At 37.7% G+C, this 24,204-nt stretch overlaps 1 protein-coding gene across 1 annotated transcript in view; it reads left to right on the forward strand.

Moving 5' to 3' along the window:
* Positions 1-2,736: 2,736 nt before the first annotated feature.
* Positions 2,737-24,204, forward strand: part of LOC306768652 (matrix metalloproteinase-17-like) — a gene marked incomplete at both ends in the record, with an annotated part of 104,800 nt that continues 83,332 nt past the window's right edge. Inside the window, one exon of the mRNA XM_079257067.1 lies at positions 2,737-2,871. Coding sequence (XP_079113193.1) covers positions 2,737-2,871 — 135 coding nt within the window. The remainder of the gene's footprint in view (positions 2,872-24,204) is intronic.

Genomic DNA, 24,204 nt, shown 5'->3' on the forward strand with positions numbered 1-24,204 from the left:
TCATATTCCATACCAGAGGAAGAAGTTATTAACTCTCACAGATGAAGGGCTCCTAAATGGATTGAAACGCCTCATTTGTTAGTCCAGGGTTCATGAACTTGGCAACATTACGATGAAAAAAGTTGCCTTACAGACTGCCAAGTGGCTTGTTTGTAATTCATTAAATCAAAGAATGAGACTTTGTCTTTTTTGAGTGATGAGTCGACCAGTCAGAGTAGACTGGACCTTTCAGCTAAAACTAAGCATTTGGAAAGAAAATGGCAAGAAGTGATAACAATTTACATAATTAGAAAAAAAAAAAAAAAAAAGACAGTTTTAACTTTTTCAAGAAAAACACAAAAAATAAATGATCAGTCTATGGATAATGCTTTCGTTTAAAAGCCAGCAGCGGCAGCAGCATTTATCAGAAACACAAATGTAACACAAAAAGTAAGGAATTTGCTTGTAGTTGCTTGGTTGTAACAACCTGGAACGGTTGGAAAGATGGTTAATTTCTTTTTAAATGGTCTTTCATTTGCATGCAAATGTAGTTGTGGGATGGGCAGCAAAGTTGAGAATGTGGAATGACAGCAGCTAATTGTTGGAGATGTGATTCACATGTTGGCCATTCAGCAGTAGGAAATGGTAGCAACTTTAAGCTCTCTTTCTGGTGCTAAATGGGGTTGGCTTCAGGACTGCAGGCAGGTATTTCTGACAAACTTGACTCTGCAGGGGCCAGCAACTTGAAGAATAAAGTTCCGAGATATGAGATTGTTGCTGGTTGCAGAATTTAACTTTAACATCACTCTGCACTTAGATTGCCTTCAATGCTGACCGGCCTTGTTTTTTCCACCTTGTTTTTTGTCACACTGCCTTGGTCAAAAGCTGCTACTCTATCAATGCAGTATTCATCATAGAGTGTTGTACACAACTTCCTGCAATTCCACCTGACCACTGTAGCAGAGTACTCAAAGGTGCTGTTAATCAGGCACCAGTTAGGCTGTCAGCACCTTGAGTATCAGGAGATGAAAACAAGAGTTAATAGCAGAGTAAGCTGTTTGGCATTTAAAGATTTAGCCACATGCCTTTGCTTCTCTTCCAACAAATTTTCTTTACAAATGTTGCGGTATTTAAAACTTCAATAAAGAGGCTTTCCACCAGGATAAAATTTGTTGTCATAAAGGGTTGTTACAACAAAGAGATGATCAAACAAATAAAAGTTCCCTTCCTTCTTTTCTTAAGATAAATTGACATTTTTTTTCTTTCTTTGCTCATATCAGGGCTGTAGCAGAAGTCACCGACTCCAGTCCTTGAGGGCCAGTATCCCGCAGACGTTTCCCTGCAGCAACACACCTGATTAAAATGAATGGGTCTTTAAAAGACTTGTGCAGAACTTGACAAAATGCTGTTGAATATCCATTTTATTTTAATCAGGTGTGTTGCAAGGGGAAAAATTAAATACCTGCAGGACACTGGCCTTCAAAGACCAGATTGAGGATCCCTGGACTACAATATCAACATAATTCTGTCGAGATACTGATGTGTTTTTTTCTTATAATTTATTTATTATTAATAATCAAAGTGTAAATATATTAAATGATAGCCCCTTCAGGTTGAATTCAAATGATCTAACAGCTGTTTGAAGTAAGAAGAAAACGCTAAACTCGTCAACCGGAAGCGTGACAAGTACACTTCAAAATAAAACGCTAAAGTTAAAAAAAGGTTTATTTAATTTTTATCATCAGATATTTATTTACATGTAAATTAACAGTGGTGAAGAAGATAGTTTCCAAATAATTTATTTAGTATAAAATACATTATCAAATGTTTAAAATTAGGTTCAAACCGGTTTAATTAAGTTTAATTCCTTTTCAAGCTCACTTCAGTCAAAACATTATCTGAAAAACTCAGATTCACAAATCTCATATAATGACATGAAGGCTTACACATCTCAAACAGTTTGGTATTACCATTTTCAAGGTGTTTACAGCAGTCAGCAGCTAAACCTACAATAATAGATTAAATGTTAAATTGGATTAAAGTGATTTAGTGGACCATTCTTTGCATCATTAACTCCAAAACGTTTTAATAATGTTATAATGTTAATTATGTTAATAATGTTATAATGTTTTCAACTTCAAAAAGTACATTTCACGGTTGTCATAATGACCATCTAGGCTACGTTTTATTTTATTTTATCATTATTATTATTATTTTTTTTTTTATCAAGCTACGATTTAAATTCCCGGAGATTTTTCCACGTGTCAGTAATCGCACAGTCTAGTTTTGTTTCGCCGTAAGGATTTTATTCTGGTACGAACTTCCGGATATTGAATTGGTTTTTGTGTCTGACTTAGGGCGCTCCCGCGCGCGAGACAACCGCACGCAGCTGGCAGATGCCGCTTTCACTCCTACCCCGCTCGAGACGCAACCGGAGCTCGCACTCCTTGTAGTCAGGGAAACCGTACGTTGGCTGGACTTGACATAAAGAGAAGAGTCGCATCTCTTACGGGAGCCCAGAAGGTGTTTGCACCAAGTTTTTCCCAGTTTTTTTTTTCTATGGAAAGGAGTAAAGTGCTCTGATGGTCGCAACTGTGTCCAGCAGCTCCGCTTTTCATGTGTTTTACGTGTTTGAGGTGAACAGTGATGTAGAATTATCCGGTGACGTTTCACAGTGTCGGCGTGCCATTCATTCCGTGGATGCGTCTTGCGGGGTCCATGTCTGAGCCCTTCGGGATCAGCCCGTCATAGGGCATCATGATTTCTCTGCTTCTTCAAAAGTTGATGGGGAATATCTCCACTGAGATGCTGCTTTTAGTGCCGATGTTCTGTTTTCTACCCCTGACTGGAGGGGCTCCTTCTCTGACGCCCGAGCAGCTGGACATGGGGGTGGTAAGTTTTTTTTTTTTTTTTTTTTGTTTGTTTTTTTTTCTTATTCTTTTTCTCCCCTCTGCCTACTTAGATAAGTTTTCCCACCTCGCCTCAGTTTTTCTATCATCCCATGACCAATGGGCCAGCAGCTTTTTTTCCTTGAACGTCCAGTAAAGAGCAAACGCTGTCTTCTCCACATACTTGCTCTGAATTTTAACATCGCTCTGCAGTCCAATTCACGAGCCAGAGTGGCAGCACAGCATGCAAACAGCAGGAATAAAAATAAAGAAAGAAAATGTGATCCTACTCTTTCTCACGAGCACGAATCATCTCATTAGAACACGAATTCCAAATGATGATGATGATGATGATAAATAAATGCATGCGAGGGGATTTGTTTTGTCCTCATAGGCTGTTCTAACACGTCTCAGATAGACTAAATCCACGAAGGATACTTTATTAATTCTTTATCATCCTCTGAAAGGGCTTAACAGAGAGGATCCACCACTGCTGTCAATCACAGAGCTGAATTAATTCACAAAAATAGGCATAATCATCACTAGAAAATGCAAATAAATCCGTTCGAGCTGCGATTGTGTTTTGAAATGATGTTAAACTTGTTCTTACCCGGTAATTCTTGCTCTAAAATGCATTATTAATTCTAATGCATTATATTTTTATGTACATATGTTACATTGGGGATGCAGTTTGAAATCCTCTGTGCACTGGCTTTATATGATGCCCTCAGATTAACATGCATGCATGGCTGCTAAAGCAAGAGTTGGGATGACTTGATGCCTCTAATCTCATGCTTAATGTGTGTGTTTGCAGTGTTTTGAGGGACAGTGCACAATGCTGGATTTAAAAGTCTGAGAGCATGTAACATTTTTATTGGGAAGGAGTTCAACTGTAACACCTTTCTTTGGTTTCACCGCTCGGGGCAACATTAATTTTTGCTGCTGCTCATCCCAACTTTGAGATTTCTCTGTCTTGCTTTCTGTCAAGTCCTAAACTTTTCATTTTGACAACATTTCTTGGGGATTACACTTTTTTTTATTTCTCAAACAGAGCTGTAATAAATCTATTCCTTTTGTATTACTTGGGGTTTTGCTTTGAGTTTCTACTTTAGAGCATTATATATTTCCCGTTTTTTTATTTGCTGTCTTGCTGTTGATGCGTCATGCGCATCTTTCCAAAAACAGTTGTATTGTGCATCTATGTTAGTCATCGTCTATTGGAAAGTAAGAAAGGGAAATTTAATCTAATCCAAATAAAAAGTAAGCAGGCTTTCTACAGCGAAAACTGTCAATTTAAACAGAACATACCGTACACCTGAGCGCTTACATCGCCCAAATATTCTCACAGCTGAGACATGTACCAGGAAACTTGACATTAAAGCCATAATCTGTTGCACTTCAGCTTCAATCAGTTGTTTCCCGAAGGTCAGATTGCCAGTGTCTGATACGCTTTTTCCCTGAAGTGGTTTTTTTTTTTTTTTGTGTGTTTGTTTTTGTTTTTGTTGCAAACACAAACAGCCTTGAAACAAGTAATTGCAAAAGTGAACTAGTCTCATTTCATTCAAACTTCTACTTCATAATTTGTGACTTTCTGGCTGCAACATGAAGGTATGCTGCTTCCTCATGAGCAGTTAAAACATATTTAATCAACATGGAAAACTAATACTGGCGACATCGGCTAAAAATGTTCCTTTATGAAAAAATATATATTTATGTTTCTGTGCAATCTATTGAGGAGGCCGTCGTGGACTGGGGACATGTAGAGGAGGACGCGTCCTTGCTGGGTTCCAGTTATAAATGGGATAAAGTTGGTTCAGAATTTAAAGTTATGAATAATATTTATTTTTTTTCTCCTTTTTCTTCATTAGTGTCACTAAACCTTGTAAATCTTTAACCCTCTTATGACCAAGCATGGCGTTTCAGGGACCGTTTCTGGTCGTTGTCAACAGATAGAGTCAGTTTAAGACAATAGGCAGGACGTAGTTTTTTATTTCAATGGAAAAACCAGTGACACAAATTGAATGGTGGTCACTGGGAATGAATGTAAAAACATTACTGGTAGATAGTGGAACTTGTGTTAGTCAACCAGTTAGAGCTGCACAATATCTGCGATGCGCATGTGATCTGCAGTATCGCTTACATACCAATGGATTTGCAAGGATTTTTTATTTCATTTTTACACCTTTGGCTAGTTTGTTGCAGAACAAGGATTCATGTAGTCACATGGAGGGTAGCAAAGGAGACAGAGATGCTGATTTTATTCAAAATGCATCTTCGTCCTCGTGTGAAAATACATACACATGAAGCTGAACTTGGGTTTTTATACATGCCTGCATACTGGCTTTATAAAAGCAATGAAAATGTCGGTATGTAAATGTAAATGAGCGCTGCGGAAACACGTCTTCACATGATTCTCTGAGTGCGGAGATGAGACGTGATCATGACAAAATAATTAAAAAATAATAATAAAAGACTCAGCAGTCAAGTCTCATAGTAAACCACAATACAAACCTCAGTGGGGACTCATTTTCCATGCATGACTGAAATGAGAACAGAAAAAACTTGAACTTTTGACATGTACTGATGAAGTGGACAAAGACTGTTTTACAGAGTGGAGTCGCTCTAAATTTCTTTAAAGCACAGCTCTCTAAAAACAAGTGGACAGAAGTAAAAGCTGCAAAAGGCAGCATGTAATTCTCAGCATAACACCGGTGCAGAACTGCTGGAGGGAGTGGGCTCAACTTTTATGTGCATTCACAAGCATGTGTGTGTTTGTGTGTGTTGGAGCAGGAACTCAGCGTGGTGCTGTTGTGAGAAATGACACGCTGTTGTGTAAATTACATGAATAACATAAGACTGGAACGGTAACCTTAGATGTGATCTGGAGCTATAAAGAAAATGAACTGAAGTGGATGGTGTCATGTCATGGGTTTACTGTTAGGTCGACTGAAAAAGTTTGTTTTTATAGATTTATCTCAAAGCGAATGATAATTCTTTTTTTTCTTAACTGTTTATGACACAATGTTAAGGAACACCAAAGGTGTGCAGATAACAAATACATTGGCTGAGCATGAAACCCGGCCGATACAGATCCAGATGAGAGAAGCCAACTCTGGTCCACCAATAAACGTAGCTCTTGTTTCTCTTTTTGGGCCCGAAATACAGGAGGCGAGCTGAGCTACAACGCGGGCCCTGGGAAATAATATCTCACTGTCAGACGTGGAAAAACGCTGTAAAAGTTCTGATAGAAATACGCTTAAAGATGTGACGCAGCTCTATGTTTGGTTTCGGAACATGCTGTAGCCTTTTTCTCACTGGAAGTCTAGACACCGTCTGGAGAATGGAAACACAGCAGCGTTCATACGGAGAGCAATTTTAGAAACTGTTGACCTTCTTCTTATCAGGTTAATATCAGAATATTCTTGTTCATATAAACGCACTCACTTGTTTGCAGCTGCACGTTCCCATGGTAACACACAGCAGATGATTATTCAATAAATGCTCCAAAATAGTAGCTCCGGGAAGGAGAGCACAGGTCTCAGGACATGACAAAAAGTATACTGAGGGAGTCATAATGGCAGAAGAGATGTTTCCTTTTATCGTAATTATCAGCAGTGTTATTAGTCAGCACACTCGCTTTGTGTGAATCTTCCTGACAGTTGCTCTCTCCTGTAACACACTGTCTTTTTTAAAGTTTACCCCAGGGAGCCGCTGGGTAAAATCATTTGCATTTTTAAAAAAATCCACACTGCCTCTGAAAATGTCATAGCTGGAGTGTGTGCATGAAAACAGCAAACACATGACACCGGACATTCTGTCTTTGTACTTTAAAGCTGTTGACTTAAGAATACCAGGCCAGTTTTGTGCAGCGGCGCGTACACAAGCTTAATGAGTGAAACACAACAATGACATGAAAAACGCAGCGGCGTCACCATATGAAGCTGTTATCATAGCAGAGAATATAATCGTCAAAGTGGGGGCTTTCCTAGATGTTTACATGGCGACGGGGTTTGTTCTCTGCAGCATGAAGTCAGGACTTGCTGCGATATCTCAATATTGCCAGTAAAGTAAATATGTTCTTATATGCTCGATGGACTTGCAGTTAATATGCCTCTTGGAGGAGTTCAAGCAGATCATGGACTAGAAATGACTATTTACTTGGTCTGAAATCACACACACATTCTCGGTTAATGAAACTATCCGACCACTTGTTTTGGATGCTGTAAAGGTTGGAAGTTATTGAATGTTTTAGTAAATATTGCGTACATCATTGCTGTTAGTTTTTCTTGAAGTTTGTTGTTCATCTACATTCGAAACTAGTTCCTGCTAAACACTTCAAAACATTTTAGCATCCAACTGCCAGGTTTGCAGATGGTACACTGCTGCCATTTTTATATCTCACTTTCCTCTTTTTTTTTTTAAAGTCTGTCTTCAACTAAAGTTGATATGATGCATTTTCTTGGCTTATCTCATGTCATGTAAAAAAAAAAAAAAAAAGGTTTTGATCACCTGGCTGTAATTTATTTGTAGTTTCTTTGCATTTTTTTTCAGACGGCCAGTGTTTTTGTCTCGCTCTGGGGATAAGCGGCGCTGCCAAGGGAAAATGGTGGGGTAAACCCTGGTCATGTTGCCGGTTTATTACAGCAGTTACAGAGAAATAGCCAATCCTCTCAACCCCACAGTTTATTTAGGATCACCAGTTAAGTTAATATATATCATTAGAGTAAAAAAAACAAACGTAAATGCGCTTAGAAACTTCATGTGGATGGGGGTGAAAACATGCAAACGCCACACAGAGGGCAGGAGTCCATACAGATGGTCCTTATTCATTTATTTTTCTCAAAAATGTTCTGAAGTGAAATATCTGGGAAGGATCTAAGTTGTAGCTGTGATAATGAGTCAAATGAATATTAATCTGTCCCACAGTTCCTCGTAGCAGCAGCGTTTCGAAGTTACGCTTCATTATTTTCACACCGTTCTTTGTGGAATTCATGTAAATAAGTGTGAGGACAGAAAGGTGTGAGCCGCATTTGACAACAGTATCTTTTCTGTAGCTTTCTATTCATTATTGTTTAATAATCAAGTTAGATTTTGACTTTGATCTAAGTTTTAATATGAAAAATACTATTTTGATGTCTTTAAAACAACTGAATAATTATGTTTGTTGTAGCCCCCAGTTAGCTGCAAACCCACATTGTGTGTGAATGCAGGTGGGTAACTGGCTTTGATGTCGTTTACCACTTTGACTCAGAGTTGTTGAAAAATCACAGGATTATTTTTTTTTTAACTCGCTATTGCACCCCAGGCATGTTCATGTTACGTGTCAACACTGCTCAGTGTATGCTGCTGAGAGTAGCAGATGTAGAGATGAGACAATAAGAAAAGCACTTCAAATATTATATATACATATATATATATATATATATATATATATATATACATATATATATATATATATATATATATATATATATATATATATATATATGTATATATGTGTATATGTATATATATATATGTATATATGTGTATATGTATATATATATATGTATATATGTGTATATGTATATATATATATGTATATATGTGTATATGTATATATATATATGTATATATGTGTATATGTATATATATATATGTATATATGTGTATATGTATATATATGTATATGTGTATATGTATATATATGTATATGTGTATATGTATATATATGTATATGTGTATATGTATGTATATGTATATATATGTATATATATATATATATGTGTGCACTATCTGTATTGTGAAATTCAAAGCACTGCTGTGTGCTTTTATTCTGTTCTTTGTACAGCTTCTGACATAAAGCTACACAAAGAACAGAAGAAAAATGATTTCTTCCAATTTTTCTAGGATCTGATAAAAATGAGGCAAATCAAACTCTTTTTCCAGACCCCTGCACCTTAATTACACTTTCTGCCATTTCCCACATGAAAGATTGACTTCCATATTAGTGCTGCTGGTTAGGTAGACGTTGTGACGTGATGTAATATGAGGACAGAAGGGGTGAGTGTGAACAGCTTGTGAGAACAGTATCACGGGGTTTGTACTTAGAGGAGTGTTAGGGGTGTGAGTAAGCAAGAGGCTGAGTCCTGGACTGGATGTTTGGTCATTAGAAAATACTAGCATGTGTGTGTGTGTGTGTGTGTGTGTGTGTGTGTGTGTGTGTGTGTGTGTAGCCAGGGGGCAGCAACTGGTCGTAGGTCCAAATGTTGTGTTAATTTCCTAAATGTTGTCAACTTCTTGAAGGCAATCCATCGTTACTCAAAATGTTGTTTTGTTTTTTTTAGAGATTTTTATGTTTGTTTTGAATTTTAAATGATTTCTTCCAAACCTACTGATGAAAAGATTTGTCACTGTCTTAGAAAATGGACAAACTAGAAATGCCAACAGGGACACAGAAGGAATACAGAGAAAGCCGTTTTCTGCTACATGGCTTCAGGAACACATCTCCCTTTCTCAAATGCCTGAACACTGTCTCAAGATTGAAATGTCAGAATGACTGCTAACCAAACTGTTAACTTTAAGCTTTTTGTCCATTTCATCTGCCCAGAAAGTTTACGTGTAGTTTTTCTGCTAGTGGTATGTATTATACTGCTACCGATATGGCTATGACATCATGAGCTCAGTTGTTGCTAGGTTACAGACACAACATCCTCACGCATTCATTGCGGCGTCTGGAGATTTCAGCAACAGTTTTTCTCTCTGCTGCTCGTCCAACAGTTTGTCAGCTGCCCCACCAGAGAAAAAAAAGATGTAAATTTATTTTATGCAGATGTAAGAAATGCAAAGTTCAGCGGGAAATGCAACACTGAGCTCATCTTCAAGAAGAAACAGATGAGACTTGACTCTTCGAGGAAGCTAAGATCATTCACCGTCTGCTCCAGGATGTTGCATATCTTCTAAATGTATTAGTCTGTTGTAAAAGTACTATCGGCTACATTATGCAGCCATTTGTTGGGATCAGCATATCAGAACCAGAGACGAGTAAACTGAACAAACTGATTATAAAGTCTGGATCTCTGTTGGGGACTCTGGAGCTCCTACAGCTGATTCGACAGATGTTTCTGAAGATAATGGACAAACTTTGCCCCCTCTACACAACAGTAAGACAAGAGTATTCAGTGATGAGCTTTACCTTTTGTATTTAGTTTATTTAACTTCCATGTTTTTTCCTTTTCTTTATTTTTAAAAGTAGGAGAAATTTACGAGCTCCTGTCTGACATTTGCCCTGTTTAGATGGTCATGGTTTCCCACAAAAATGAACAAGTATTATTGGATCTGAGAGATGCTGAAACTGATTGTCTTGAGTGGCTGCAGTCATCCACAGTGCCGCCATCTCTGATGGCATTAAGGGTTAGAGTGCTGCATGGGCTGCTGGCCATATTGAGATAGTGATTGTTTGTTCAGCTTGAAGAAAACTCGTATTTCCCAGTGCCGCCGCCTATATTTCTCAATAAAGCAGGCACTTGGAAAAAAAATAGTGGGTGTAGCTTTCTTTACTCTCATGGTTTACTCTAAAAAGCAAAATGTGGGAATCTCCTGTGCTGAGAAACCACAAAGACTTGAAAGTGCCTTTCAAGTTTATAATTTTGAACCCAGCTCGGCCATTTCTTATGAGTTACCATGGAGAAAGAACTTTGCTTGCAAGTCCAGGACAGGTCTTGCATTTCTAGGCGTTTTTTGGGGTGCTAAGAAATAGTTGAACAGAAAGTCTTTCTTCTGTTCTCTTGAGAGACCACAGAGATGGAGCTCCTTTGTAGAAACTCCGGGGAACGGGATCTGTCTCCTCAGTATCCCTATGTGACTCCCTCATGCTGGAGATCAAGGAGCAGGAAAACTTAACTTCATAATTAGAACTTATGCAAAAGATAAATGATATGTAACTATGAATTTGTGCATACTAAAAGAGGAAAAGTTGAGACAGTTGCTAAAAATCTGATTTTAAATTCCACCAAAGTTCTGTTATTGGAGAAAATGTGTTAATTAGAAATTTAGACAGTTGTGGGCACTTGAATTTTTTTTTTCTTTTGCTTTCACTTTGAAAAATAATCAGATTTCAGTGTTTGATCGTGTGTAGCAGTCAGTCTAAGCAATCTAATCTAACTACAGCTACTTATTCATCATGAAAGACAGAGAGCATATCACGGTAGACAGCTCAGATGATTATTAGTTGGACGGTGACTGATTCTTGTCACTGAGGGGGCCGGAGGACGCACTGAGATTATCATTTTGCGCCACTGGAAGGTCCATAAAGTAATTATCAGATGATTGAACATATAAATTGGCTTTCCATAGCTGATATGTTGTGTGCATGTGTGCAAATGTGTTTGTGATGTGTCAACTCAAACCATGAAAAATCCATGTAAAAATCAGTCATCTGACGGCTACAATCACTCCAACCAGTTCCATTACACTTGATGTTTAGTTGACATTGTGTGTTTTATTGGGTGTGTCCTCTCAACAAACCACACTTTGAGCTTTTTAGAAACTTAAACCATTCAGTCGAGCAAAGGCCAGAAATGTTCACTGCACAGCTATGTTACCATCCAGCTTCTTTCTACTACTGCATAGCTCGCATTGGCAATTTCAGCACTTGAGGGAACCGAGTCATAACAGCTGAAATGTAATGTGCTTTTTGTTCGGTGGAGTATTTTCTCCACCGAAACAGAGCAGTTATTTACGTGGAAACGCACAGCTTTCCCTTTTGATCACAGGGCGTGAACTGATCAGGTCGGCATAAAATAAAGTCTGTCAAATTACTGTGTACTCAGTGGGAAAGAAAGCCAAACATAACATATAATTGTAGTAAAAGTATGCCTCTATCAATTACTACTTATTAAATTTTAATTACCTCGGAGCACCACTCATCACTTTTACTTAACTTAAGATTCAGGAGGATGAGAAAACCTGAAATATACTTAATTCAATAAACACAGTCTCACTTAAAGTAGTAAATTCTCAGAACGAATGAACCAGAAATTGTACATTCAGAAATTATGACAAGAACGGATGAATTGATTATACATATTTATTACAATGATGGTAAACATACAGCAGTGAAAATGAGCAATGATGGAGAGGTTATTGGTGAGATGGTCAAGTGAATTTGTTTACAGGGATTTTCATTTATGACAGTAATAATGAGAGGTAAAAATGAATTGAATGAAATGGGGCAGAAAGGAACTGGTTGGAATTGAAGCAATTAAATCGGTATCGTTATTTCACTTAAATCTTTGTTAAAATTATACTTAGTGATATTGTGTTTGGATGAGAATTCAAATTTATACTTTGGTTAAATTTGATGTACTGTTGAACACCACAAGTGATATCAAAGCGCTATGAAGATCCTACTTTTTCCCGCTGGGTCAGTTGATGGAGCCGGCGGGCCGGGTGGTTCTGTCCTGGACTGCAAGTCTCCGGGAAATGGACCTTCTGGCGTCGGGAGAAGTAGGTCTGGAGCTGCTCTGATGAACGGGTTGGGATCTCTGTCCAGCAGAATCCCAGAACCAAGGGCGGTGTTTCTCGTACTCAAATTATTCCAAAGGTTGTGTTCCACGCGTACTGTCTGAGGGTAGGCAGTACTTGTACAGACGCAAAAATTAGTGGAACTGCGGTTCTGGTGAATTACTGATCTCAAAAAGGAAAAATAAAAATGTTCGCTGGGTAAACTTAAACAAGGCTTGTTTCGCCTTCAAAACAAATATTACTTTTCTGTTCAAACTTATCTCGTTAAGATCTTACGCGCACAAAAGAAGAGAGATGGAGTAAACTTATGAGAACAAAGAAACAGCTGCGTACAGCGGAAAGTTGCGAGAGGGCAACGAACTTAAGTCAAAGTACAAGAATCACGGCGATCGAGAGTCAAGGGCCGAGAGAGAAGACAAGGGAGGACAAAAACCCACGAAGTCCAGAGCGCGGGTCCATTTAACTGGACCCTTCCTCCTAGGTCCTGACCAATCACAAACCACTAATAGTCAGAAGGCTGGTCAGTCTTACCCAATCAGGTCAGCTTTGATTGTTAACCAAGAGGGTAGGAGTGATTCAGGTCTTATTTCACTGCGGGCCCTGGTTCCTTTCTCCCATTTCATTAACACGATCATGATAATCAAATTATTAACTTTGTTTCCTAGCTTTAAGCATGGCAATCAACATTCTGGGGACTCATGCAGATGTTTTGTTTGCTTGAAAAGGGAACATTTACCAATAGTAATACTTTTACACATGAAACCCAATTGTTGCATATTTCACATATTTCTTATCAAGTGTGGATTAATCCATTGGCATGACTTGTCTTCCTCAGCCGATGAATCCTGAAAGAGAGTTACATTCTTATCCATTCCTATTATTTGCTTAACAGGGGTTCCAAACTTGGAAGGATATAACCAACATTATGTAGTAAAGTGTTCATGATTGATTCTGATGTGTGATCAGTTCAAGGATTAAAATCACATATGAGAATGAATAAAAAAGGGAAACTTCAGTCAAACCTATCAACAAAAATCATGTAGGCTACATTAAACCAGTTAGTGAAAGGAAATTTAAAGGAGACACAAAGAAGTGCATCTGGAGTTTCTTCCTGTGGGAAGAGGGCTGAATCTGTCACCCAGAATGTATATTCGGGGAGGATCAAAGCAGAGTTGCCGGGTCTCTCTCCTGGCGCCGTTGAGTCTTATCTGGAGGTGTAAAGGTGTCATTTTGACAAGAGCCAGTTGCTTAGTTCGATGTGACATTCCGTATCTATTGACCTAAGATACGGAATGTGTTAGAGGTTTTGTTCAGACCATCTGGTTTGGGGTCTGCAGGAGGTCCTGAAAGAGAAATCTGGAGGTAAATGTGAATTGCATGTCTATCTGGGGGGGAAAAAGAAAAGAAAACTAATACACCCGAAGCCGTCCTCCTCTTTCGGGTCACAAAAGGTCATTTTCTCCAGTCCTCTAGGATGACACCACTCTGACTGCAAGAGGAGATAAAGAGCCCATAATTTAATCCAGCCAAGGAGAAAAAGAAAAGGAAAATAAAAGTTGTTTTATTCCTCCTGGGAAAGCCTTGGAGGCTACATAATAGTATAAGAAATGTAAAGATGCCAGGCAGGACATCCACATTCTACATTTTGCTGTTTCATCACTTAAAGAAAAAGCAATCTGGCATCAATTATACTGGGGTTGTTGGGGTTGCCTGCTTGTGTGCACCTTAACCTCTCCTCCCTTAAAACAAATTGTCTTATCAACACTTTATCAATTACATTTAAGAGCACTGCCAAAAGAGAAGGAAAAAGTATGTACACCTTTATGAATAAAAGAGGCGGAACAAACCAGATTATGACAACCAAAATCGCTTCATTCACAGGAGCATTTCTTCTAAATTTACAGCTAGTCGTGCTTATTTTTTGCATGATTTGAATTTGCAGAGTGGTTTGGAATAAAGATGGGTCCATTTATATGAATGCATTTTGTAATTAGGTCAATTATGTGCTGAACAGCAACAGAAGCAGAACAATGACTCAAGTAGTATTTGGCTCCAAAAATGAAGTTGTAGCTTCAAATATATTCACACAAGGATCTCCACTCACTCTGCTGTTTAAATCCCATCTCATTTTCTTCAAGTGTCATTAATCCCCCACCCAGCAGCAGCGTATCAGGAGCTTTTAATATAGAAAAACAGATGGGAAATGTTAATATTAATAATTCAGTTTTTGTTCAGAAGGGTGTAATAGGGTTTTTCATTCGACCAGTCTGGCCACCAACAGTTCCACAACCCTCATTAGTACCTCATTTCCCTGAAATTTTGCTCACATTTCCTCTGTCTTAAAGACACCCTCTTCTCTCTGTGTCTGCCTCCTTGCATGGTGCTCCTGCTTTTCACATAGCAGGGTTTCTTCTGTGCTGCCTACCAGCAAATCATGATTCCTCTGATTACTCTAGAAGCCCAGGGATAGAGGGGCTTAAAGAGGAAACTGATTGCATGAAGAGTCAAGGATTGCTGCACTAAAATAAATGAGGGTCAAGGAAAGAAGACATGCTTATTGGTTTTGTGCCTGGAGAATCAGATTTATCAACGAGCATAATTTACTAAAAGATTTTAAGGCCCTGGATGACTGATTGGTTTAATTGTTAACCTAACAAGGGAATGAGTGATGAATAGGGGTACATGATAGTGATTCTTTACTGTGAAATCTTACTTATGCCACATAATTTATCTTGTATACATCACCTATTAACCAACTTGGGGTCAACAATAACAAGGAAATAATTTTGAAGGTGTTTTCAGGTGTAGTTTGTAATTTCATGGAAAGCAGCCCCAGGGGGACACAAGCTAGTGCCGTCCTTGTGCGGTTGCCAAGCCTTGATATATGCAGAGGGTTGTGTCAGGATGAGCATTTGACATAAAACCTATACCGAATCAATATGTGAATCACTTCCCTGTCTTGGAGATGAAGATGGAGGCAGATGATTTGACATGATGCCCGCAGGGAACAGCCTAAAGGAAAATGAGTCATTTCCTAAAAAGCAAAGCGTGAAGACACAGTTTTGTTTGCTCATGCATATACTTAGTGTTAGGTAAGAATTACTGGTGTTCAGTGATAAAGATAATCACAGCAATGACTTTAAATGGCAAGCAAATGGACAGTGGCTTCCTGACAAAAATATGTTTTCATATGTGAGTGGATCCAGTGTGTAGTGATGACTGCACTACAGGGAACTACTTCAGAGTTGTGTATATGTGAACTGTCATTGTCTAGATGCCTTTCAATGTGTTATTTATCCCAATCGATGATCTAGCACAGGGGTATTCAACTGGCTTCTACAGTGGGGCTGCAATCCAGCAAACCCACTGGACTTCGTACTATGAAGGACCAAATTAAATACCCTTGCTCTGGCATTAAAGGTCAGAAGAGTCACATTTTCACACATTCAGAAACAGCAGTGGCATAAAATGGCAAATGTGATTATTGAGATTTAAATGGCTCATTTTAGGAGAATAAAACATGCTAGTAATAATAGTAAAGTGATTAGATAGTGATGAGAAGATCCTAAAGTGGCACTGGTTGCATCCACTTTTGAGAATGGTCATGACCACCTTGAGTGTCTTTGCCACCGTCAGAGGTTGCACACCTGCTGCTACAGCTTTCAGAATGGTTAATAAAGGCTACTACCATTTGAGAATGATGAATGCACATTGTTGCATCATTCAGAAGGGTTTATGGAAGATGCTACCATGTTCAGAATAGTCACTCACTGGTCTGGCCACTGGTCTGGTCATTGTCCGTGTCGTGACCACTTAGAGTGGATACGACCTGAATCAGCCAAATGCAAAATGGCTGTACACATTCTGGCAGTGGTAGCATTATGAACATTGTCAAAAGTGGTTGCAACTCGTGGCACTTCAGGATCCAGGCACCACTGGATCAGATATTTTTCTGTTATTGATCTTTGATTTTATTACCTGTTGCACTTTTAATCAAGCACTGGTCTTGAGTTTCTAATTTTAGCCAGGCGTATTTTATGTCTTGTGCTCAATCAGGCCACTTGAGATGACCAGTCAGAGGTCACTACGGCAACCTCCCAAGGTCTTGCTCGTAAAGGAATCTGAAATCAGACTCCAACAAGCTTACTTATTGACTAATTGCTGTCTGTTTTAGGGAAAGTAGTATAGATAAAGAAAATAAATAAACACATTTTTGGTATCCATGTTTTCTATCTTTTTAAACTTCAGTGTTTTGTGAACACATTTTTTGTGTTGGTTGTGTCTGTTTCCCATACAATTCTATGAATATCAACCTTCAATTTCTTTCTTTCTTATTGACCAGTCAGATTTAAGGGTTAGAACCTCTGATACAAACACTGATTGTAAAAAATGATGGAGCGGACATCCTGGATGAAGGTGTTTTTGTAACTTAGCAACACTAAGTGTTTGAAAGAAATAACCTGAAAATGAGGTTTCAGCACAAAATCCTGGTCAGAGCTCAAGTCTCTGGCGCGTGTACCTTCAAGTCACCTTCAGTCCTCATTCAGGATGTGTGAAACAGTTCAACATTAAAGCACTGAAAACATAAATAAAAAAGAGCAGCTTGGATTCTAGTTTATATCTCAGTGTTTGATTAAATTCTCAGCCCGGATCATCAAGATACTTTTAGAATTGCTGTCCCACTTCCATCAACCAGTGTGACCTCCTGTGTGTAGAAATGCATCATGGGAATCATATTCAGGGCAAGGAGATTATTTCAGGAACAATGTCATGTGGGAGATGATTTGCATATTAAGGAGACATTATTTCTCCATAAAGATTGACAGAGAGCGATTGTTCAGCATGTTCCATAGCACTTTTTCAGCTTTGCAGGGAGAGGAAACCGAGTTCTTCAATCAACGCTTATCTAATATGTCACCTCAGCCGTGTTCAGTCCTAAAGCTCTCCAGAGATGCCAGGTTTTCAGGGAGGACTGTCAGCTTTATTATGGAGTTCATGATTTCCTCAGAAATCAATTCAAAAAGGATCTTCAGACCTCTGACACCTCATTGGGAGCCATTGTAGGATAGCTGTGTGGGAGATGAAATACTTCTCCAGATGCCTTCAGACAATGATCACATCGATTTGTCAATAAAGTTTGGCAGCACCCGAGCTTAATTAACTGTTGGCTCAGTCTTGCAAGTTTTCCGAGCATATTTCAGCTTACTTTATATAAGTTAATAAATATATTTTTTCATAAAAAGTTGATTTATGCACACACTAAAAGAGTATTCCATATTAATTTATTAAATCAGAGTGCAAACCTCTTACAATGTTTGCATCTACTAAAAGCCTTAGGCCATGTTTGTGAACTATATGGTTTGAATTGATCTTACACATTCAATTTTATTTATTCAAGTCAAGCACAATGCAGGTGAAGAGTTCAGATGCAGCCAAGTTTTCGGTTTTATTCAGACTTTTATACTTTAATCCTAAATACTTTCAAGAATGCAGTTAATTTATTTTCATAAATCTTAACTTATTCACAATTTCAAAGCAGAAAGCATATATTCTTTGAGGGTGTTATTGTCAATGTATTAAAAAAATGGATTTAATCATCCAATTAATCTACATATTCAGCCCCTTCAATCAGTATGTCATTACAGAAGCACAGACAGCAATGAAAGCCATCAAATGATCTTAGAATGATCCTGCGTGATTGACACATCTCTCCTCATGGAGTTTTATTTATTCCACTAGGCCAAAATGGTCATATTGAATAAAATTCAAGAAAGAACATTTGTTCACAGTAGTGCACATGTATTTAAGCACTACAATAAAAATATAAATAAAAAGACAAACATACCATATCTACCTTTTTACTTGAGTAGAAGTAAGTAAGTACTTGCTTTTAAATATTCTTGAAGTAATAAAAGCAAAAGCAGTCGCTGAAGAAATAAACTTATGCAGTGGTTTAGCTATATTCAAATTATGTTCATCTAAACATGATTTAGTCAGCAAATAACATAGATGCCAGTTGACTATGAATGTCATGTTAACATCAATATTTGCTGGAAACACTAAAAACAAGAATCAACTTCCGCCTTTAAATAACATTAGAAAAGTGTGGAAGTCTGTTTAACTTAGATAAGAGACTGTCAAACCTTAAGGGGATTTCCTAAACTTTTCTATGCAGCGACCCTCCTGTGGAAGTATGTTTGGTCCAGCAGGACCCACCACATATTTCATGCAGCAAAAAAGTCATGTCATCACCATATTATACCAAAGTGTGTTGTTTAGCCACAGCAGCCAGCTGTCATTTGCATGCGATAACATCAAAGTAAATGCTTGTGGATAATAACACTGTGCTCAGTTCTCAGCCCCATTTTAATTTTTAGTCAATTTGTTTATTATTATTCCTGTCCTGTTGGCTTTAGATGGCTGCTTCGATTTAATCAGCTAGTATCATAAATCCAAAAGTGTTCAAACAGATGTGGACAACAAACAAAGCACCAACCACCAAATTATAGAACACAGACTCATTTACCAAGGCTGATAATTTAACCACATTAAATATTGAACTTTTTTATGTAAATTACCTTAATTGTTCAACATGGCTAAATGAAACACTTTAATGATCTCATCTTGCCTTTGTGCTTGCTGCAAGTACTCATTTATCTCAAAATAATCAGTGTGTATTTGCTTTTGACAGAAACGATGGATGGGAGTTACTCTTTAGCCCAGATAGACATGATCCTCTTCTTTTTCTGTCAACTCTTTTTGTTTTCATGGCTTACCGTAACTTGCTCATTATCTAGCTTTCCACATAGGAAACCCTAAACTAACTCCATGTGGTCTTTCTATTTTAACTGAAGCAGCTTGCTCTGTTCTGCTCATGCTCCAGATCAAATATTTGCTTGCCATTGCTTTTCACTGCCTCCTGTAATTATGGTTGTCTCTGGAATGGCATGATGAAGTTCAAGTAATCCTGAATTCCTTTAAACCACCAAATATTTCCCTGTGGATAACAGATCTCATGCTCCACCTCAAAACTTGAAAAGATCAGATACACACTTCAGGGATCTGGGGGCAAGTTTTACTCCTCCTGGAAAGTGACTGTGTCTCATCTCATGAAGTAAAGTTCTTTCCTATTGCTGATGTTTGTAAAATGATGGAAGATGACATACAATATAAGTCCTCTTTTTTTTAAATAACATCTATTGCGTTTTCCTGAAGTTTTTTTTTATATTTTTATTTTGTCTTTAGTTATTTTTCTGTTAAAGACTTTCTGGAGTCTAATCATCATTTATCTCTAGGGACCATAATTGAAATCAAAACTGTAAAGTTATAATGCAGTAGCAGGAAATAAATAGCCCTGCGATGGACTGGCAAGCTGTCCAGGGTGTACCCTGCCTTTCGCCCAAAGACTACTGGGATAGGCTCCAGCTTCCCAGCAACACGTCATCAGATTAAGCTGTAAGAATAATGAATGAATGAACGAATGAATGAATGAATGAATGAATGAATGAATGAATGAATGAATGAAAAATCAAATATGCTTTTGGACTCAAGGAACTGTTGACTTCTCACAATTGCTGGATATAATACAACCTCTTTTTTGTGTGTTTTTCCACACTCGTTTGTCACATCATGTGGTCAGTGCATTGAAAAGATCTGTACAATATTCTTTGTGAAACACAATTTTATTTTGAAAATGGCTGTACTCTGGCCCGCCATTTTACAATTAGTCCTAGACTGTCTAGATCTAGGGGTAGACTTAGAGTTGTCACATTACCAACATTTCAAACTGTATCAATGCACAAGTAAATAGTCAATATTTGATATAATTTTAGATACCATGGGGTTTAAATATGAAAAATATTTAGAGGCACATAAAACATTTTATTAACATGATCAACTATCTTTTCTATCTCAGCATGGAACATTCTTTCTCAAAGGAATTGCAGATGCTAGTTAAATAAATGTGCACATAAATGCAAAAATAATTCACCCAAATACAACACAATTTGACAATAGTTTAGGGTTGTCTCAGATTTTATCCTTTTAACATTCAAATATTCCAAAAATCAACAATTTCAACAAAAAATATGCAAATAACGCTTGTCTGAGGTCATGCAAAAAGAAATGTTAATGGTTGTCTGGGGTAAGACAACACACAGAAGACACAACAACTAGAAAAACATTATTAAAGTACACAAGTAGACAACAACCAGTTAAATTAAACATCACACACTTAAGTGCTGTGTTCTCAGCTACGTTTTTTTTTTTTTTTTTTAAAGGCTAAAATTGAAAGTGCACAAATTTTTTAAGGCACACAAGAGTTTGAAAGAGGACTTTAAAAGAAGGCTGTTTAAACGTCGGTCTCACTGACCTTAATTGTCTTCACTGTTTTAAGATTTCTGGCAATAAAGACAAGCATGTCAATATGTTTCCTCAGAGTCTTTGCTCATCTAACAGTAGTGGTAGAGTTGACTATGTCTTCCTTTTAGATCAAGTTTTCTTAGCTTCATTCTGCAACTTTTTGAGAAAACACATTTGAGAAACTTCAGCTAGCTAAAGGCTACTAGTTGCGACTAATGACATATAACATAGCAACCAACATTAATTGAGCATCAACAAAATGCAGCTAGTGTAGCCTATTAGCATGCTAGCAACAGCTAATCACAAATCAACATTAAGGCTGACCACTGGCAGCGCCAACGTCAGTAATACGTGTAAAACATTAAGTTAAATGATGAATGGGACTTTAGGTATTTAACCTGTCAGAATTCATAGTGAAGGACAGGTTGTCCGTCCTTGAAATGTTTGGCCAGGTTCCACAACATCCTTTGAAATCACTATAGTATTGTATTGGGATCAAGCTGACGATTTACACCTTTACGCCTTAGTTAACCAGAGCACAGACTTCTACAACCAAAGAGAAACCATCAGTGCTATAGCCTAACTTGCTGCACAACGACTGGTCCAGAAAAAAAGTGAATGGTTATTGGTCCAGTACGTTAACCTGCTGCTACCACCTGAAATTTTAAGAAATCTATGCTGACCACTGGAAAATGCCATTTTTGTAAAGAAATCTAAATGACCAGTTTTATATTGTTCACCAACTGCAGGCAGCCCTTTTGTCACTTTGTGAAAAACCAGCTCAAAAGGAGAGCTCTCCCAGTCCCGATTATTCTCAGGAAAGGGGCATAATGTGTGGGATGTTGACATGATCTATCCTGCAGCCTAAGATGCATCCAGTCAATGAAACCTTACTGTCTTTTACTGTATTTGTTATCAGTTATCTTTTCCTTATATTGGAAGTGCAGGATGGGAGCTGTCCTCTCTGTAATGATAATCATCTTGTCTCCTGCTTATTCCTCACTCTCAATAAACCCAAGATAAATAAAATGGCAGCATTACTCTGTCCCCTGAATTGAACTTAGAGAAACCCCAAGCAATAAGAGATCTTCACTGCACTGTCTGGAAATGTCTGAATTGGAATAAATGTGTTTGAATATGTGTTGAGGAAAAAAGCATCAGCTGTTTTTTCTCTGCACATTGACATTAGCAGAGGACTGATGAGTGATAGTAGATTTTGCTTTTTTGTTTCAAACAGTAGGGCAGTTTGTGCAAGGAATGTTTTGAACAAAGAACAAAGCTTCAGATGGAGAGCTTGAAGTATACGTTGAAATGAACCCTATATAGGCTGTGCTCTCAATTCAAGCCACATTTTCTTCTTGAATCTGGGTGAATTTTAGAAAGAATAAAATAAAACAGACCCAGAAACAATTTGCGCAACTGAAAGACTTCTAATGTCTAGCTAGTGTCTGGGAGTAATGTGTTTATTAGTATTATAATAAAAGCTTGGATTCAATAAGCGTTAGGGCATAAAAATCTGTCTCTGCCATGGAGAGTCAAATCACTTTGTCCCACCATGTAGTAAACAAATACAATAATTTGGAGAGTGACGGTTACGTTCAATATTGTATCTTGAGGTGCCCATTTGCTCAACAATTATTCACTTGCTAATTAGATGTTTGCTGGGTCTTTCTTCCCCCTTTACAGCTCAAGGGAGACAAACAAAAAGACTTATTTCTCAGTATGTTTCACCCCAAGTGACAATTAAACTAATTAGATATCCTCTGCCAAAGAACGAGTGATTTGGCGATCAGTTTTCTTTTCTTTGTCTTTTTTTAAAATACTGATAACTCAATGAAAATCCTGAACAAAGAACACAAGTGCCAAGCAGCTTGTACACTTAGACGTAAAATTAATGACTGCTGTTTTAGTCAAGTGTGAACAACTGAATATAAATGATTAGGAGGGAAACACTGGCAGTGATCTCAGGGTGATGTTTGCTCCTTGAATTGGAAGGAAACTTTTTGAAAAGTAATATCCAATCTGAATAAATGCAATAATAATTGGACCTCATCTATTTCAGTCCTTCTAAAGAGACTCAAACTGAGGGCATCAAAGAGAAATAGATGGACTGTATTGGTGATGACGGCAGGCCATCAAGGATGCATTTGGATTTTACACATATAAATATACATCTGAGACCTGAAGCTATACAACATTGGACTGAGTTTGGTTTTGTGTACCAGCATTTAAATAAAATCCCTTTTGCTTATTTTAGCATTAAAAAACAGGAAATTCTTGCTTGCGATTTGATCTTGATTGATAAGCTGGAGGAAAATCTTCACTCAAACCTCCAGCTGCCAGCATAACAGGCAGAAACTTACTGTGCACCTCCGTCGGCACCTTTATTTTTATACCAAGATGAAATTACATGTAGCAGAGGGAGACTAACAAAATTATTAGCCAAAGTAATTTGATAACTGAAAAATTAAAGACGGTCACGCTGCTCCTTGATCTTATTTGGTTTAACCAAATTAAATAAATGGATCATTTATCTGTGGATGTTTGCCTTCCTTTTGTAATCATTTCATATGGATAGTTTTATCTCTCTTTTTTTCTTTTCACGCAATTTAAAATGAAGCCAACACCAGAAAGTGTAACATTTTCCCAGATCTGCCTTTAAAAATACAGTAGCAGTCAGTATTAATGTATTTTAGATTTTACTAATTGAAATAAAAAAGGAAGCTGGTTAACAGCCAAGCACAATGCAAATTTGGTTCCTGGAATGATATGTCCTCAATCCAGGCAATATTCACACCACAACGCTACACATTCACACCTGGTGCTGGAGGGTTTGTCACTGCAGAGCAGATAATGCTTGATTAAGTGTCAGAGCTCACACTGTCTTTGTCTGGTTGAATATTCACACAGTTGGAGAATATGCTGACTTTCCACCCGGTCTTTCATGTGAATTTAAAGAAAATCCATGAATGTAACACTTGCAACACCAACCGTATGTGTGCCGGTGTGTATAGTGTCTGCAAAGAGATTAATTACAACTAGAAGCTTATGTTCAATGATTTTTGAGCCTTATCTGCAAAGAGGACCCATTGTTGCATCTGTTATTGTACTGATCCACAAAATATGTTTGAAATATTTAGAGTTTAAACTTTGATGCTAGTTTTCATCTTACCATGTCAAATTTAATTTTTACATTTAAACCATGAACCTAAAAAGCATTTGCTGGTGATGATACCGCATGTTTTGGCCATTAAATGATAAAAATAAAAGTTTTTCAGTTTAAGATTAAACCAAAAAGAAAAGCTCTTGAGCAGCTCCCTTTTTCTCGGGCCAGATATTCAAAAGACAACTTTATACCATCTGTTGCAGTGTGTTTTCTTGTCTATATCAACAAGAGGTTGCTGGAGGCCAGTGGAGTTTTTAATGCATTTTTAATGCATTTTATATTAGAATGAAGATGCAGCTTTACATC

This window comes from Telmatherina bonti (assembly GCF_933228915.1).
Source record: "Telmatherina bonti genome assembly, chromosome: 17".
Taxonomy (NCBI): domain Eukaryota; kingdom Metazoa; phylum Chordata; class Actinopteri; order Atheriniformes; family Telmatherinidae; genus Telmatherina; species Telmatherina bonti.